This window comes from Chelon labrosus (assembly GCF_963514085.1).
Source record: "Chelon labrosus genome assembly, chromosome: 12".
In the NCBI taxonomy this organism is placed as follows: domain Eukaryota; kingdom Metazoa; phylum Chordata; class Actinopteri; order Mugiliformes; family Mugilidae; genus Chelon; species Chelon labrosus.
The window spans coordinates 15,793,245-15,811,467 of record NC_140345.1 but is presented as its reverse complement, the minus strand read 5'-3'; the positions used below and the strand labels follow the sequence as shown (position 1 = coordinate 15,811,467).

General features: G+C 42.1%; 1 protein-coding gene across 1 annotated transcript; it reads left to right on the top strand.

The window, feature by feature from the left end:
• Positions 1 to 873: 873 nt before the first annotated feature.
• On the top strand, positions 874 to 18,223 carry LOC311496940 (tumor necrosis factor receptor superfamily member 11B-like; the record flags this gene model as incomplete). The annotated part of the gene is made up of 6 exons (XM_084556993.1): positions 874 to 966; positions 8,804 to 9,031; positions 9,688 to 9,832; positions 14,268 to 14,474; positions 16,598 to 16,822; positions 16,917 to 18,223. The coding sequence occupies 6 exons, from the start codon at positions 874 to 876 to the stop codon at positions 17,309 to 17,311; spliced, it is 1,293 nt and encodes a 430-aa protein (XP_084413119.1). The 3' UTR covers positions 17,312 to 18,223.

Genomic DNA, 18,223 nt, shown 5'->3' with positions numbered 1-18,223 from the left:
AATATTTGGGTCTTAACTCGTGAGATCGCTCCTTCTTAGCACATTGTACACTGTTGCCCATCCACACTGAGACAACATTTCTAAATTCCCTATGTTGGATGTCCAAATAAGCTTCACCAGTCTAACTAAATGATTCTGGCCGGCCCAAATAAACAGCTGCCAGTCACTGTATTTGCACGCTGTCAACCCAGGACTCAAAACATTTATCCTGGAAAAAAAAGTTCCTTTGTTCAGACTGATTAAAGCAGCTTGTTTTTACTTTAACGCTTCGGATGTCACGTTGGGTGTTGGAACAGATTTGTTCGTCAAATGCTTCACTTATAAAAACTCTTCTTGGCATTGTGGAATTTATATTACAGGGACATGGAAACAGTTGCTGGATAGTTTTACTTCAGTGCTGCATTTGTGTTTCACCAGTCAGGAAACTGTTGGGAAAGTTATTGACTTTCTTTCCTCTCTAATTGAGGAAAATGCACAAGGCACCAAAAAGACCCACCTTCGTTAAAGTACATAGAGATCTTACCTGTGTTTTACTGTCTTTCCCTTGGTAACAGAGTCACTTATGGTGTTTGCCTTATTTGTCTAACATGTGCCATATATAGTTGGGGATTTTCGTTAAGCCTCATCCATAAATGAATGCACATCATCCAACGATCACTGGATGCTGCGTTTCAGAACCGGCTTTGTTCCCTTTGATGTCGCCTACTTTGCGTAACAGCTACGCGAGGATGCAACTTATTTTTAGGTCTGAAGAAAGGGAGGGGGAGAGAGAGAGAGCGAGAGGGAGAGGGAGACGAAGAGAGAGACGGGGAGAGGGTTGCACACAACATTGCAGCGAGGTGGGTGGGCACTCTGCACCATATAAGAGCGGTGATGGAGCCCATCACGCCACAGTTCATTCACATTTACGCAGAGGAGATGAGCGCACGGATAGCCAAATCCAACCCGGCAATGAAACTGATTGTGGTGAGTAAACAGACTTTCTTTAGCTCTTCTCCTTGAATTTGATCACATCCCATGGAGCACATGGACATTTCCTGCTTTTATTATTATTATTTATTTATTTTCTACTCCCCATGTAAGGTATTTTAAATAGATTGTAGCGAGACGTGGATGATTCCTGCGCTGCACTCGGTTTCAACTGGGTATGGACACTCGCCGTATAGTTTACATGTATTCAGAGTAACTAGTGATACATAAAAAGGAAAATATTTCCCAATCGCACGTTGCGTCTGCTCAGCATGCTTCTGTGCAGGTAGTTTGACGTTGTCCAGTCTGCACGCTGCGGCTCTGGTCACATGTCCCGCTGAAATGCAGTTTGAGATTTTGGTGACAGTTGATAACAGACGTGTTTGCTGGGTTTGTGGACAGAAGTGATGTTTTAGGTTTTGGCATGTTGCTCGAAGCTTGTGTACGTTATCATAGTTCAAACTAAGACAGTTTTCCCTACAGGTAAGCTACCTGTAGGCACATTATCTGTGACACAGGTGACATTATACTATATATACCGTGTGTGTCTGTGTTTGGTGTCTATCTTCTGTAATAGAGGTAATAGTGGAAATTACAGAAAGTGTCAGATGTAGTGTGTGTCTTGTTATGAGATTTTTCCAACAGCAGTTTCAGTAAATTATCTTTGCAAATAGAATTGTTTATACAGGAGGTTGTTTGCTTTTGGCAATGCAATTACCTTTTCTTTCACTGCTATGAATGCTCCCTGTACACCTACAAATAGAGTCTCCATTTTTTTATTTATTTTTTTTAATTGTCAATGAATGAAAGTTTGCCTTGGGTCTCATTTTGCCGCCTTTACTATAGAACGTTTAAAATGAATGAAACCTTACACCCTTAAATTAGAGTCACGTGGTGAGCTCCCGGCAGGTGGTGTTTGCCAAACAGCAGGCCTGAAAACATTACACTAATTTGTCCTGTAAGTTTTTCAAATGTCTGCCCCTGAGCTAAAAGCAGTTATTTCCTTCGGTGTGTTTTGCATGCTGCGCTGCGTTGGAGCCTTTGCCGTGTTTTGCATATCTTGCATGTACAGATCTCTATCGGGGCAGAAACAGGTCACACACTGTAGCTGGTAAACACTGGATCTACTATCTCTCCTAGGGTGTGTGTGTGTGTGTGTGTGTGTGAAAGTGAGAGCTCCCTTTTTTTTTTTTTTTTTTTTTTTTTGCCCAGCTAGGTTTGTAAGTTGCTACTTTGTGTGCAAAGTGGCACAAGGCAGTGAAATACAAAGTGATCTGTGTGTGTGCGTGCGTGCATATCCACTTTGTGCCACTATATAATGTGATACCATCCACATGCTGTCTTTCCTTAAAAAAATTACATATTTTTTCATGTTTATCCATCATTTAGTGACTCAACCAGTCATTTGACCAGACAACAAGCCCCATTTTAACCGACTAATGAGACAGTCATACAACCACTTAGTCAGTATCGAATGTCAACTTCCGGCTAATGGGTCAATCCGTACCCCTCTGGGCATGTCAGCCAGCCAAACAGTCAGTCTGTAATTAATCCTCTGCTAAAGGGTGCAATTTTGTGTCCAAAAACATTGTTTTTTAGAAGTCCGTCCAGCTGTTAGTGCACCTGTGTGCTCCAGACACATGTGGTGTCTCTGTAAACACACATTTTGTTTGGGCGCTTGCCACGCATGATGTCAGTGGAATAGTCAATGCTGCCTGTTTTTGTGAAGACGCATGCTTCAATGAGTAAGCTGTGATTTTTTTTATTTTACTTTTATTTTTTTTTTATGGAAAATAATGCTGCTCTGTTAGAAGAGCAGGTATAGCAGGTCAGGGAGACGGCTAGCTGGCGTGCTTAGCGTCCATCTCTTCACTCATCCTATAATCCAGCTCCCTCCCAAAGTCCCTTTGTAGGACCATGCTCTACCCCCCACCCCCCACCCGCTCCATTGTTGTCTATTATCTGTCCTCTCTTTATCTTTACGCCTCCCTGCCTTTACTCTCTGTTGTGGCAGTTGGCATCGGCCGCATCAACTTCCCCAAACCTTTCAGCAGGTTTACATGCACGCCGGCTAAGAGGAGATCACTTGACCAAACGGACTCAACGTGAATTTTTTTTTTTTTAACTCCAAGACAAACACTGGAGGAAGGGTGGGGCAGTGAGAGGGGTAGGGGGAGGGAGACATACAGAGGCTGCCTTAAGGTACAGGATTAACATGTTTTAAACAAACAAGAACAAGTTCCCCTTTTCCATCAACAGTAGTACTGATAGCAGCGTGTGTGTCTGCGAGTGCAGCACAAGTCTGATGAACTAATTGATCCCGATCCTTGTTTGTGATGAAGAAGAGAGAGCAGGGTAGAGATTAGTGTCCCTGTCACACACACACACACACACAGGCCTTCACCTGTATTTTATCTTACTACTGCATGAGTCATATTAAAAACAGTCTGACTGGACTGATGCAAATGTATGTGGTGACCTTTTATCTGACATTATGTGATGGAACATGAGGAGAGTTTGATTTATTTGGCGGCTAGTATCAACAGGCAGAAAAAATGTTGACATCCGTTACATGAGCAAATGTAGCAGAGTAACATGACAAAAACAAACAAACAAAAAAAATGAATCTAAGTCTAGAGTAAAAGCACATTTGAAATTTAAATTGAACAGCAGAGTTTATATTCAGCGAGGAGTCCAGTCCAGAGATTCCTGACCTGTGGTTTGGTCTCATCTTTATGGTTACTCTGTAAAACTGCAGTGTCTCGAGATGATTATAGGATTATTGGATTTTTATCTACGTTTTCTGAGAAGCAATTTGGTCATTTTATTTTTTTGGGACCAGATTCAGTGCATCCATCCAGAGGATTAGAAGGGAAATCCCTCTTTGGTTTAACAATGCACAATAAACGGTGACAAACAGTTTTGTTTTAAATAAATATAAATTCCTCGATTAAGTGAATCTGCTGATAAATAAACAGCTCCATCACTCTTAATATACTGATAACAAAAGGATTTCTGTTTTCTGAAAACAAAGAAAACCAGTAAGTGCTACAATTGGAAAAAAAAAATGTCTGAGATTTAGCTCGGTTTGCACATAAGCAGAATGACCAAATGTCAACGTTAAACGTGTGCTCACCTGCATAAAAGGCTTTTTTTTTTTTTTTTTTGCCACATTAGGAGCGCCTCTGCCTTGAGATAACTGGGTGAGTGTATGAAGGGAACATTGCAAAGTGTCCTGTGATGTTTCATTGCACAGTGTCCTGCCGTCTCTGCCTGAACTCTCACACACAAACACACACACACACATGCACACACTCCATGAGCTGGAATCCCCCCTCGGACCACCTGCGCTCTACAGTTAACTGAATCCATGTGACTGGTGGACAAGCTGGTGTAGTGTGGTTTGGTCCCTTTGTGCCATGGCTCCTCTCCTCATGCCATGATTTAAAACTGTCCTTGGGCAAAGCAAACACAGATTCTCCTCTCGCTTTGCATTTCAGTGCGCTAAAGAATTCAGCGTGCTAAAATTTATTCTGACTCTCAACCATATTTCCCAATGGAAGGAACATTTTAACACAAATCTATACATTGTGAATTAGCATTGTTAATAATTGATGTATTTTATGCTTGTACATTTACCCTTTGCGCGATCAAAACAAAAAGAAATTTGGATGAGATAAAACATGCTACCTGACCTGAGCTTTATTTAATAAATTAAAAGACTGAAATTGCATTTAATAAAAAGCACTTTAGCTTCAATTTATATTTAAGAATTTATCTAGTTTCGACTTTACCAAATATTATCTCTAGATGACGCTCTCGTCACAAGCTTATATGCAAAGCATGTGTGTTATTGCTGTCAGGTGCCTGACGCCCCTGTGTCATGCACTGCTTAAAGTGCTCTGCACCCTCTTTCACCACAGTTCTCTTATCAGATCAGCCACAAACAAAAAACCCTATTTTTGAGAAGTCTGTTTCGATTCTGTGTCACCTATACTGCATGTGTGACAAAAAGCCAGTAAACAACATCTTACTGCATCTGGCTGACGTCGCCTGTAGTGGTGAGGGTGGTCTGTCTCGTCGGTCCACCGTAGCCATGTGCATCCCCACCACTTAGCCACTTGAACCCATTTGTGTTGTTGTTTGTTTCATACGAACATCTGCCCATAGCACATGTGCCCTGGTGGCGAGTGACTGTGCTCGTCATCAGCACACTCTCTGGCTTCCAACTATTTATTGGCGTGGCTTATGTAATCAAACTGTATCAGATTAAGCTGATTTAAGCAGTATAAACATAAAGTGCATCAAGGGCGACAACGTATTGAGGCTGCTTTTTGCAACAAGCAGCTTCACACGCAGCTCTCATCAGTTACAGTCATTTACATAGCACCTGCCCTCCCTCGCTCGAGGGCAGTCTATAGGTAGATGATTATCACTACCTTCAGCCAGGCTTTCCTCTCACTTGGCCTCATGTTGGATTTGCCTCTTGCTGAGCTTTGCTCTGATGATGCTAACGGTATAATTATGGCTGTCAGTGGCCCCTAGCTGCTGTGTAATTTGGGTTACCAGCGGTCGTCGATGATGTCGTCAGATGGCAGCTTCTAAGGCAACAAGGAGGGTGAAAAGTTCAGTATCTCTTTTAGCTGTTGATAGGCACACTCACACACACCACAGGACATTTCCCAATGAGTTAATTCTCCAAAAAGTTTGCCGGGAGCATAAACTACTGTGCTGGCTGGTTTGGAAAGTTTAGAACTGACTTAAGACGTTAATCACTGTCAAGGTTTCTTATTTCAAAAACTATGTCTATAATAGAATAATCTTCGATTTAAAATCTACCTTGGACGTGACACTAAACAATAATGCAACGCAAACAGCACGTTACAGATCACTCAGGTGAATCTATCTGAGGTACATATCGTTAAACATCCTCCTCAAAGCTAAATATGTAGAAGCTAATTCATTGTAGACATTCTAGTCTGTAACCACGTGAATCACAAAAACTGTGATTGTGACGTTTAATTCATGCCTGCGATTGGTACGTGCAACCAGACTTATAGGTTATGGTTTCTGTATATCACTGAACTGAACCTTCATGCATGATGTGTTCACAATGCTGGAGAAAAAGAACAGGCTGCAACTCATTTTCAATGGAAGCTGGAAATGTGAACATGTGATGCTTCGGGAGCGTTATTTATTCAACGCTCTCCTACATTTGCTTGTTCACATAAGTTTTGATGGAGCATGAAACTAGATTGATGATGAAAGAGTGAATGACTCACGATAAGACTGTATGTATGAGGTATGCATTGGACCATTGAGTCATTATGTAGTATCAAAGGCGTATCTCTCCGATCTCTTATCCTAATAATCACTGAATATACATTTTTCTTTTTTTGACCTGCAGTCTTGTTTCTGACTCGCGCCTTTATTTGGTTTGAGTTATATCTTGTAGTCTAGTCAAACTGCTGCGTCGCATGAAGTTTGAAAAACAATAAGATACTGACCTCTTACACGTGTGCTCAATCTAATCTGCGCTGACAGACGATAGCGTAGACCTGCCAGTAAACTCATCCTGACCTGAACCGAACATGAAAGTCGAAGCAACAAGTGTAACCATACCCAGATTTGCAAAAAAATAAAAAATAAAAACCCAGGTGACCATATGCCGGCCCTCTGCGCACTCCACCTCCCTCCTGATGTTTCCGAACTGATTGGATGTGGTCTCACGGCTTAATAGTGTGTATATACACTTCTTAATTTTGAGGAGCAGGACTATGATTATGGGTTTGATTCCTGCTGGGGCCACCCATGCTACAAACAAACTCGTGCAGTCATGGCGCTGCTCAGCGAGTCGCTGCGGATGAAAGCCTTCCACCAAATGTTGTGCACAGAGGTCGATAGGTTTTGCCGGGAAAACCGCTTCGCTCGCCAGGCCGTTTGAAGCTCAGGCTTCTATTATGGTGTGTAAAACCCATTCATCTATTTTTACTATCTTTTTCAGTGATCTCCTTTGCGAAGGGAAACAGAAATAGACAACTCAATAAAAGTTTACTGTATCGAAAAACGAGTATGTATGTATAGTAGTAAATTATTAAGAGGGAACACAAATGCAGTTACAATGCTGAATAACAGATCAAAGAAGTTTGGAGCCGTGTGTTCAGTAACATATGGCAGATGGGGAAGTCGCAGCTGTACTGCGAGCTGTCTCCTCTACACTCACGCCCACGCATAGGTTTTTAATGAAACGATTTCTGCAGCCAAATAGTTTGTAATGCGGTAATGAATTAAGGGTGCAAAAGCACAGATCAGTACACAATGAAAATAGCTCTTTTGCTTTCTGACGCTCCCTTTGTCCCACGCTCGTGTTTTATACGTTTCAAGGTGGATGGCATAGGAGCAAATACATACGTGCAGGAAGGTGATCAATTGTTTTTCGGCGGGTAAGCTGTAGAACACAGCGGTCTGAGTGCTTTGTATTCTGGTGGTGCATGGGGAAAGCCCAGTAACCTCCAACAGTCCTCTTCATGAACAGCAGCCAGGAGAGGAGACCACAGAGCACGCAGACCAACACTGAGGGAGACGGTAATTGAACGTGAACCTTGACAAACATGCAACGCACACATTCCTGCATTTGTGTGCACTCCTGCTGTTTTGTCGAGTTGTTTGTTTCGGGGTTTTTTTGTTGTTGTTTTTTTGAAGATGCGCACACAAACATGGCAGAAAGCAAAAACAAATAAAAAGCAGCGCACGCATACACAATGCAAGCCGGGTCTATTGTTAGCCAGTTGTCCAAGTGGGGAGGATGTATCCCGGCCAACGGGAAAGTCCGCAGAGCCAATGGCTGAGGGCTTAGGATGGAAGGAGCCTGTTGTGTGACATCTGGTTTGCATGTGGCCTCCACTAGTTACATGGCTACATGTCAAACATGCTCACCAACTGATATCTTATATTTTAGATCTGACCAAAGCTTTTCAAGCCCTTGTTAGGCGATGATACATGGGCTTGTTTGTGAAGCGCAGGCCCGTCTCAGAGGCTCGCTAACAGCCTCCCACTTGACAGGGTATAGATGGGTTGCATTTGGATGGGTGAGGGGTGCATGGGTGCGGTGTGCTTCTCGCTCCAAGGCCGTATTAAAGTGCTATAGATCACCCTTGAATCACATCACATGCTCTTCAGCTGCGAAGGCGCCTCTCTTACAGAGCTGCTGACATGGATAGAAAACTGCTGGTGAGGTCAGAGTACACAGGACTGAACAATTAGCGTCAGTAATTCTGTGTCACTGACTTATTTGATTCAGTATGTGCCGACTGAAACATCTGAATTCATTTAAAAGCTTTGGAAAAATAGTTTAACAGATGAGAGAAGATGCCAGTAGTTCAATAAAATAAATTGAATCTCCTAATCAAAACAATTAGATGTGATAAAATCACGCTCGCAGCATGCTGCTAAATAATCACTTGAGGCAATTTAAAGGAACAATATTGCCTACTGCAAATATGCAGTCATTTCAAATGTACTGTAATTGTTTGATAGGGGGGTCCCAGTGCAGTGATCAATGTTCACAAGACTGTTCTCCTCAGGCTGCATGATCTGCACTGTAAAAAGCAGAGGAAATGACTTTAGGGCTGCATGTCCACCAGGAGCTTCAGCTTTACTGCGGTGACCTTTCTTTCAACTCACTCTTACTGGAAGCTTCGGGCTGGCGAGTACTCCGTGATATAAAAAATATTTGAACCTTTTGCCAGAGGGGAGCTGCGCACGAGATGGGTTTCATTAGAGATGTTGTCGCGGCTGTTGAGTCACTGCTAAATGCACTTTCTTTCTCTCGCAGCTCTTCACAGCTTCTCTCTCCTGGGCCTATCAGCAACCGGCCGTACCGCCGAAGTACGAGTACCGCGACCCTGTGACGTCCGACCTCCTAATCTGCGACCAGTGTCCTCCCGGGACGGCCGTGAAGCGACACTGCACCGCCGACACGCCCACAGAGTGCCAGCCCTGCCCTGAGATGCATTTCGCGGAGAACTGGCACTGGGGGGACACATGTCAGTACTGTACCTCGGTATGTACGCAAGTTTCGCACATCATCTTTATACTCAGCTCAGTATATTCAGCTTATAGTAGTTTCTTCTATGTGTGTAAGAAGTTTTAACGATGGTTTTTGTTATTTAAAATAAATCCGCTTAGTGCCACACTCCAGCTTTTAGTTCAACTTTGAATTACCCAAAGCTGAACTCACATCATGGTCATGAATCCTGCTCAAGTACAACATCCTCCATCTGCCCCTTTATTATACTCTGTTGAGGTTTTCCTTGTGTCTTTTCCTTAGAGCCATGACCGTACTGTTTGTTTACAATTTGGCAGAGATTTCTCTTTTTTTCTTCCCGTGTTTCCACTTCAGTGGTTGTTACTAAAAATGAACGTCTCATTGTGCTCATTGCAGTAGAATGATCTTCCCCCAGAGTTTACTTACTCATAAATTATGCAGTCGTCACACTCTGTGTTTTTTTTTTGTTTTTTTTTTAACACGTTTGCTGCGGGATCTTTTTACTTTCACGCTTTATACGACTGTTAAACATTCGACACATCTTGTGGAGCAGTAAAACGACAATCGCGGTGACCTGTTTAGGTTACTCGCGTGCTTACAGTTTGTAATGTGTGCTTCGTGTATGCAGCGTCCCAGGTTCATGACATGTGACCGTGGCCTTCTGTGTTTAGGTGTGTAAGGAGAGACAGCTAGTGAAACAACAGTGCAACAGCACCCATGACCAGCGATGTGAGTGCGCTCCAGGTTTCCACCTAGTGGTGGAGTTCTGTATCCCACACAAGACCTGTCCACCTGGGCACGCGGTGACGGCTTTAGGTAAGAAAGTGCATGCTATTTTTAGAAGGTATAGTTCACAGTGGTGACCTTATTTTGACATAAACTGTTTTATTTGTGGGTTTCCTGTCTGCAAATGAATTGGATTTAAATTGGAAGGCGGGTGAATTAAAGTAGGTAACCATATTATAAAGAGGAAATCAGGAGTTGAGTCTGTTTAGTCTACACACAGGCTAAGAGGAAGTAGTGCTTTCACTTCATGGAATAAAAGAAAAAAACTTGCAGTAAAAAGTGTTTTATGTTAACAGTGTGTGTTTTCAGTGTTTTGAGCAGAACTCCCATCATTATATATTTAATTTTTTCCTCAATCCTCTCATCTGGGTTCCCGTTTTACTATTTCACTGCCTCAAATCAATTCCATCCGTCCCAAATATTCTGCAGTGGCATGTCCGGAACGCTGCCAGAGCAGAGACACATTAGGATGTCCTCTTTCGTGTATCACTGGAAGCTCCTCTGTCTGGCTTCCTCCCTCTGCGAATCAGATCTGTTCCAGATGTAGATGTCCCGTTTCGCAGAAGCAACTTCTTTTTTCTTTTTTTTTTCAAACCTTCCTTAGAAATGCTCTATTTCTCGTTGATCTTGTCCTCCGAGAAATGCTGTGGCCGTTTCGATCTGGTTGTTACTTCCTTTTTTTTTTTTTTTGCCTCCGTCAAAAAGATGTGTGAACACACATGACAAAGAGAGGCCATTTGGGTTTATCGTATATAGTTATTTTGTGTCTGTGTTGTGAATGTTAAACACATTCTTGCGTGAGTAGTTGTCAGGAACACCCACTCAAGTTATGGCTGTAATTTTCCTATTTGTGAACTTTTGTCTGCGTCTTTTCACCACAACATTACCACTTCATTTGCAACAGTATGTTGTCAGAACGGATTTAGACTCAGATGATTAAGCGAGGGATACATTTTAGTGGGATATAAGTGCACACTGCTCCAAAAGATTTCTTTGGAGAAAATATTTCAACTAGAATCTCCATGCTCCAAGTTCAAACCTCGAAGTTTAGCATCGTGACTTTGCTGTGGAAATCACATTGTTACAAGTGTGGGAAAAGAGCACTTTACAGTCTCTTGCATGTGTTAAGTTTGCAAGGGCCTTGTGATGAATGTGTCTGAGCTGCCTCAGTCTCTTCCATTATAATCCATGCTGTCATAATTCATCACACCCTCAGGGCGTATCTGCTGTCATCCATCAGGAGATTAGGATTTAACTCATTTCATCTGTGTGTCAGAAGAACCACAGCTATTTTACTTGTGTTGGTCATCAGTAGCTTTAGCTCATCCCCTCCGATCCAAGTCTTACTTCCTCATAGTACTGCGTATACGTACGTTTCTATCTCATTTTCATTTTGACTGAAGGGCTTTTATCTGACTGAAGGGAGCTGACTAATACAATTTATTATAAGGAAATAATCCTTAGTTACCGTACATACGGTATTAGTAGTGTGAAATTCACATAACATGTCATAGCAGGAGAAGTTAGTTGGGTGTGATCCGTTTTAAAATTAGCAACAGAGGGTATCATGACATTGTTAAAATGTTTGTTCTAAATTTACCACCATCATTTTAGAAGAAATGTTTATTGAGAAATGTCAATAAACCTGTTTTATGGCATGAAGCTTCCTCTGTATTCCGTGTTTCCTCTTCGATTTTTCTGAAATTCGTCTTGACTGCACGCACTCAAATATACACCAATCAGGCATAACATTATGACCTCCTTCCTAATATTGTGTAGGTCTCCCTTGTTCCTCCAAAACAGTTGTGACTCATCAGAGAATGGACAGGGTCCTTCTGAGGGTGTCCTGTGGTGTTTGGCAACAGAATATTGTGCGGGCCTTTGGGTCCTATGGGTTGAGGGGAGGGGGCCTCTGTGGATCAGGCTTGTTCCAGCACATCCCACAGATAGTTCATCAGTTTGAGATCTAGTGAATTTGGAGGCCAGGTCAACCCCTTGTGCTGTTCTTCATGTTTTTTTGAGTTGTTCCTGAAGCATTTTTATGTGTGTCTGTGTCAGGCTGCATCCTGCTGGGGATGGCTGCTGCCATCAAGGAGTGTCATTGCTATGGGGTGGGGGTGCCTGGTCTGGTCTAGGTTGGTTCCACATGTCTAAGTAACATCCACATGAATGAATGCCAGTTTCCCAGCAGAACATTGAATTGTCACAAGATGGTTGGTGTTATTCAGTTCTCCTTTTCAGTGGTTTTAATATTGTGGCTGCTCGGTGTATAATCCGCTCTAAAGGTAACTACGCTAAGTGAGTCATAGTGCAAACCTTACCGATACCTCAAACAGCTGCTGCTCATTCAGAGCGATGCTGTTTGAATCCTAAAAAAAAACTAAAACAGTTCCACAGCTCATAAATAGAATTAGGTTTTTTACCACTGAGAAAAATTAGATTATAGCAGAATGTCATCCATGACTCTCCAGAGACAAACACTGTCTCTATGTGTTTGCTATTAGCTGCCTCATCAGCTGTTACCTTCTTTTTCAAAGTCCAAAACCTAACAGTATAGCACCAAATGCATTCCCGGGTGATGAAGAGTTGTTATCATGGTGGATATCCAACCTTTTTAGGGCGCATTCTCTGCTCATTGCGTCACTGGTGAGCGCTGGCAACATGAACGCAGTCTGATGCGGAGTTTCGACATTCCAACGAACAGTATCTCCTCGTTTCTGCTGGAACCACATCACAATCTGCCGCTGCACTTCTCATGACTTCATCTTAAACCCGAGACTAGAACCAAGCCACCACATGGATGAAACAACATTTTCCAGTGACTGCGGTTATCATCTGACCCCCGTAGTCCTGATACCGCTCGACACATGAGACAACATTTTCCATATATTCCTCCGACATGGATCCACAATTTGGACAAGTCTAATGAAATTCAGCAGACGTGAGGCAGCATTTCAGGGGATTCCCCTTCCCCTTGAAGCTGAAGGACTTATTATGTAATGCCTTGAGCTGTGGTTTAGACCTTAAAACCACAGGATGCTCGTTCCAGTCTCCCAACAACTCGTGCCTTTTATGACTCCGTTGCTTTCCCCTTGATCTCCCTATTTGTCTGTTTCTGGTTGTGGCTCTCAGAAGGGGGTATTTGAAGTCATTTGAGCTGGTTTATTTGTGTTTTGTGTTTTCTGGTGGCATTGATCTGTAGGTAAGGCACATTGTTGAAAAGAATCAAAAAGCTAAGCGATGAAGTAAGTAAAATTTGACTTTTCATTAGGTTTTTAGTTGCAATTTTTGCCCCAAAAATATTTATTATGCACATTATTACACACAATACTATAATACCTATTTAACAAGGTAAGGGTTGGCCAAAAAAACAAACTAATACTACAATAAAGCTACAAGAACGCTGAATTTGACCAGAGATATCAGAGTTATCAAGTTCTAATTGACTCAATATACCGTATACTATACGGTATATTAAGTCAAAGAAAAACAGTGCATCAGAGTCTCAGTGAGGCAATAAAAAATGGTGTTGTCTGCAATTTTTGGAGGAAAAACTGCTATCGAAATAGTTTTGCAATTTAACAAAACTCCTTTGACCTTTGCATTTCTAGCCAGCTAATAGATAAAAGTATTACGACACCCAGTTATGACGCTTCCGAAATTATTTCTGACAGTAAAGATCTGCAAATGTGCTGATTTTGCAAACAGGAAACCAGAGAAAAGTACATTATTGTCAGCAGATAAAACTTAAACAGTTCTTACAGTCACACTGACACATTCTTTACTGTACATGCTTTGTCATCAGTGGTGCAGGAAACGACTTCCATTTACATATCAGCTGGTGGTTTCGTGTTCTAATGCTGCACGGTGAAAAGTACCACGATAGCAGGAAACTAATCAAAGGTTAAATCTGATATGAGCTGATCTTTTCATCCCACACTGCTTTCACTTCTACTCTGTACAGATAAAAATAAAATGAGGATGTGATCACAACTCTAGTTCCACTACATGGTTTGCCATTCATGCTGTGGTCCATGTTTACAGTAATGTTGTCATGGAGTTAGACGTTGTCAAAGAACACTGTAAATATTGGAAATTTCGGGGTGTTGAATAAATAAATGACATTATTACGGAATCACAAGTATTAAAGTTGTTTCATTTTAAAAGAAATGTCATCTGTCTGTCAGTCAGGCCAGCAGATCACTTTGTGTCTGCCGTTTAAGTCACATGCTGTTGTAGTGAAAGCACACGAAACAAGAAATAGAAACTAAGGAGGTGAGTCATTCTCAGAATCACACACAGTCATCAGTCGTCTTGACGGACTGTCACATGTCACTGTGGTCGTGGCATGAACGTGTCAGCTCAATGATGTAGGTCACGCACTGAAAACATCATTTCACATGAAACTAAAGATGCCTTTAGTTCTTTTCCTGTAATTCAACTAAACCGTGCGCGTCTCTTGCAGGCACGCCAGTGACCGACACGGTGTGTGAACACTGTCCCGATGGTCACTTCTCACCCGGCGGCTCCTCCACTGAGCCGTGTCAGCCCCACACCAACTGCTCAGACTTGGGCCTGAAGACGCTGAGATGGGGCACATCCACTTCAGACAGCCTCTGTGGCAAGAAGGCGACGCTGGAGTGCTCCCAGCATCACATTATGTGCCACACTGGTGAGAACATACGCCGTGCCGTGAAAAATAGCGCCTCAGCCGGAATCATGTGGAAGATTTTAGGACTAATGCAGAGTGCAATCAGGGCTCATTAGTACAGTTTGTACCCAGAACACACACACAGAGAGACAATGTCTTTGAGTAAACCTCAATTGTCAACAAAACTGAATTATTTCAGACATGTGGTCATTTTCATTCTCGAAGGCAGGGGATTTCCTTGGTCAGGTTTGATATCCAGATTTCATTCTTTTCCAAATTTCTTGCGTGTCTGAAAACCAACACAAGAGAGAAAAGCCAGGGCTTGAATCAGATGTTTATGGCACTGCTGTCAAAATGACCCAGGATGGATCAATTACTCCTTTAACTGTCACATCCGCGAACACAATAACAGAGGAAGCTGAGTCAAACACAAAATGAGACAAAGGAGAGCTGATAGCCTTTGTTACTCAGACTGTAACTAGTCCAGGGCAGAAGCCTCAAATATGACACTAAATTCCCAGAGCCTGAGAAACCAGCGTCACCGAGGAACACACACATATAGATGAGCAGAACCCGGCGCACTCATGCACACTGTGCAGCACACTGACGAGAAAACGCACGGAGCTGTTGTCCCTCTGGGAGGGTGATGCTTTCCTCAAGCATTCATTCACAAATTATCTTCCTGTGAACTACACAACCGCAGATCGTCTGCTGCGAATCCTGGAACAGCTTAACAATTTTTTAACAAAAAAATCTGCAATTGAAAGCAGTTGGGATTCCCAGAGTTACTATTTGATTTGGAGAAACCACCAGGATGTCAATGGCAATTACAGACAAAGCCACAGTTACATCATCCAGCCATCAGAGGAAGAAACCAAAACGTCATCTCCACATTAAAGTTACTACACTGACAATGATTTTTTTTTTTTTTTTTTTACCATATTCCTTTTTCACATTTACTGCATGTCAATCAGAAATCCTTCTGACACACACAGAGAAATGATTCATACGTGCATCATCTGACTGAAAGCGGGAACATCCAAGGTTTCAGAAATTTGGGAAATAAGCCTGCCCTTAAGAAAAGGGTTTTTTTGGTCTCATAAGGAAAGCTATGGAGACCTCAGCAGTTTTAAAAAAAAAAGATTTTTGTCGATCAACACACATGAGTGAAGTCAGGCTTAGATAGACTGATGGAAACAGATTACAAGGCAACACAATAAACATGCATATTCTCATTTATAAAGCTGAAAATAACAAGCAAACAATAAAAGGTACTTTACCTTGTCACCCCAGATTCATACTCATGGTCGTTTGCTAGCAGCACAGTGAGAAGATTAAAATGAGGCTAACTGCTGTTGGTCTGATGACCGAAATGTTGCAATGACGAATGCTGGGTCATCTTAAAACCTAGTGAAACAGTTACGTCAGCAGAGTCAGTGTGTAATGTCACTAGCAAATCAGTATCTATTTAAAGTTTGCTACCATGAGCTAGCATTAGCCACCATAGCCCAAAGGTCATACCAGAGCAACAAGCACAGCTTAGGTTACACTTCTGTATTCTGATCTATGCAGAACTACGCAAAACTACGCAGGAGCCTTGCATGTCGCCATTGTTCTGTTAATGCGTAATCGTCATTGGCTAGTCACCAGTTTCTCTGCGTACTTTAAACATGGCAACGTCAACTGAACCCACTCACTTTGGAGCCGGAGTTAATAAATGTTAAACAACTGCTGCATTTATTAAAATGAGTGCAACACATGAAAGGGAGAATACGTCAGAGTAGATGGTTTATAGGAGGCAGAAAGAGAGTTTTCAGTCCTCGCCTGGGCCGCTGAGAGGCATTAGTGAAAAAGTGCACCGATCACAGCTGTTGTTGCTAAGGCGCAGGTACGAAGCATAAATCTGGCTGTAGGACGATGAAGGAGAAAAACTGCAGCGTATTTATTTCATCAAGATTTTTTTATTTTTATTTTTTTTGATTATTCCTCTCTAAGGGGAACAATATGTTGCTTCATCTTGCTTTAAGCAGTTGGATGTCCACCAGTTGCGGCATCCAACATTTTATCCATGGAAGACTTTTACAGAAGATCAGCATTATAATATTTGCCCACTTTCTCTGTCTGTTTCCTATGATTTATCCCAGATGTGACTCTTTGCGAGGAGGCAGTCTTCCAGTCCCTAGCTTCCCTGCAACTGTCCTCAGTGCCCCTGGAGCGACTGTTGGAAAGTCTTCCTGGGCGGAGGGTGGATCGTAAGAGCCTGGAGAGGCTGAAGAAGGCTTGCTCTCCCCAGCAGCAGGTCCTCCAGCTGCTGCGACTGTGGAGGGAGCAGAACAAGGACCAGGACAAGCTGTACGGCATCATACAAGGTGTGGAGGAGGGACACGTATGGGTTGAATTTGAATTTTTGTTGTTGCTTGAGTTCATTTTTTGTGTACTAAAATTAGCACCATGTGTCTCTAGGCGTGAAACACTGTGAGAGGAAGGTCTCTCGCTGCCACAATCTAAAAAACCTGACCCTTGATGACCTCTTGAAGGTAGCAAACAGCCTGCCAGGGGTGAGAGTTCAGGAGGAGGATGTTCGGGAAGTGGTCTCTGCCTGTCTGCCCAGGCAGTACATCTTGCAGATTCTTCACCTCTGGAAAGGAGCAAACCAAAACCTGGATCTGGCTAAAGGTCTGTCTCACAGCTTGAGGGTGCTGCGCAGCCAAGCGGCGCCACGCTATCTGCTGAAAGGCCTGAAGAAGATCAGCCGCATCATTGGAACCACTTCGGCATACAAGATGTATGAAAAGATGTTTGTTAGTATGCTTCAGGACGAGTCGTGTTTTAAAGCTCATAAGCCATTTAATGAATAAACTGGAATAAATGCTATAACAAGTATGACCAAACACTAATGATTTGCCAAATAGTGAACACTTAATGACACAGTGAGCAGGTTAAACAGACATGGGTCACATGACAATGCCAGGTCTTTAAGATATCACCAGATGATATCAAGCTATGGATATAGTGCCTAGATGTGTTTCATTTTGCTATACGAATGATGGGAGGCGAAATTCTTCTTTGCCTCTCTGAGTTTTTGTCAAAACCTTTTCCCAAAACGAGGGCATATTGATTAAATGAGGTAACACACATAACACATAATCTGTCTGCAGTGCAGAAAAAACTAGCTCCAATCAGACGCAAGCAAAATTTAATAAAGGTATCCTGGGAACTCTCTGACCGGAGTCTGTGAAAAGAGAATAACTATTTAAGATGTAAATAGCACACTATTTTATGGAAAATGGGTTGGCAGATGTGTTTTTTTGTTTGTTTGTTTTTTTATTGCTTTCTCGCTGTTTGAGAGGAAGGATTTGGTTTCATAATGAAATACATGTATTTTCCTCAGTTGTCCATCGCTGGTTTGTTTGTTCTGGACTGCTGACTAGTAAAGCTCATCTAATTTCTTTATTTTATATGAATGTACAAAGGAGTGCAATTGTTTTTTCTATTTAAAAAAAAAGTACCTTCTGAATATGTAAAGGCTTATGTTTATTACTTTATCGGAAATACTGGTTTTCCAAATGCTGCAAGTTCATGAAGTGATATTTGTTTTATATTTTGTTTTATCACTTTTATATTATAGATGTATGACCTTTATTGTATATATGCCTGACTGGTCCTCTTTAAGCTTGTGTAACATGTGAACATTTACGTCGAATTGATTGGACGACATTCAGTTTGTAAAAATGCATTGTTTCAACATAAATAAGCAATGAACTGACAGA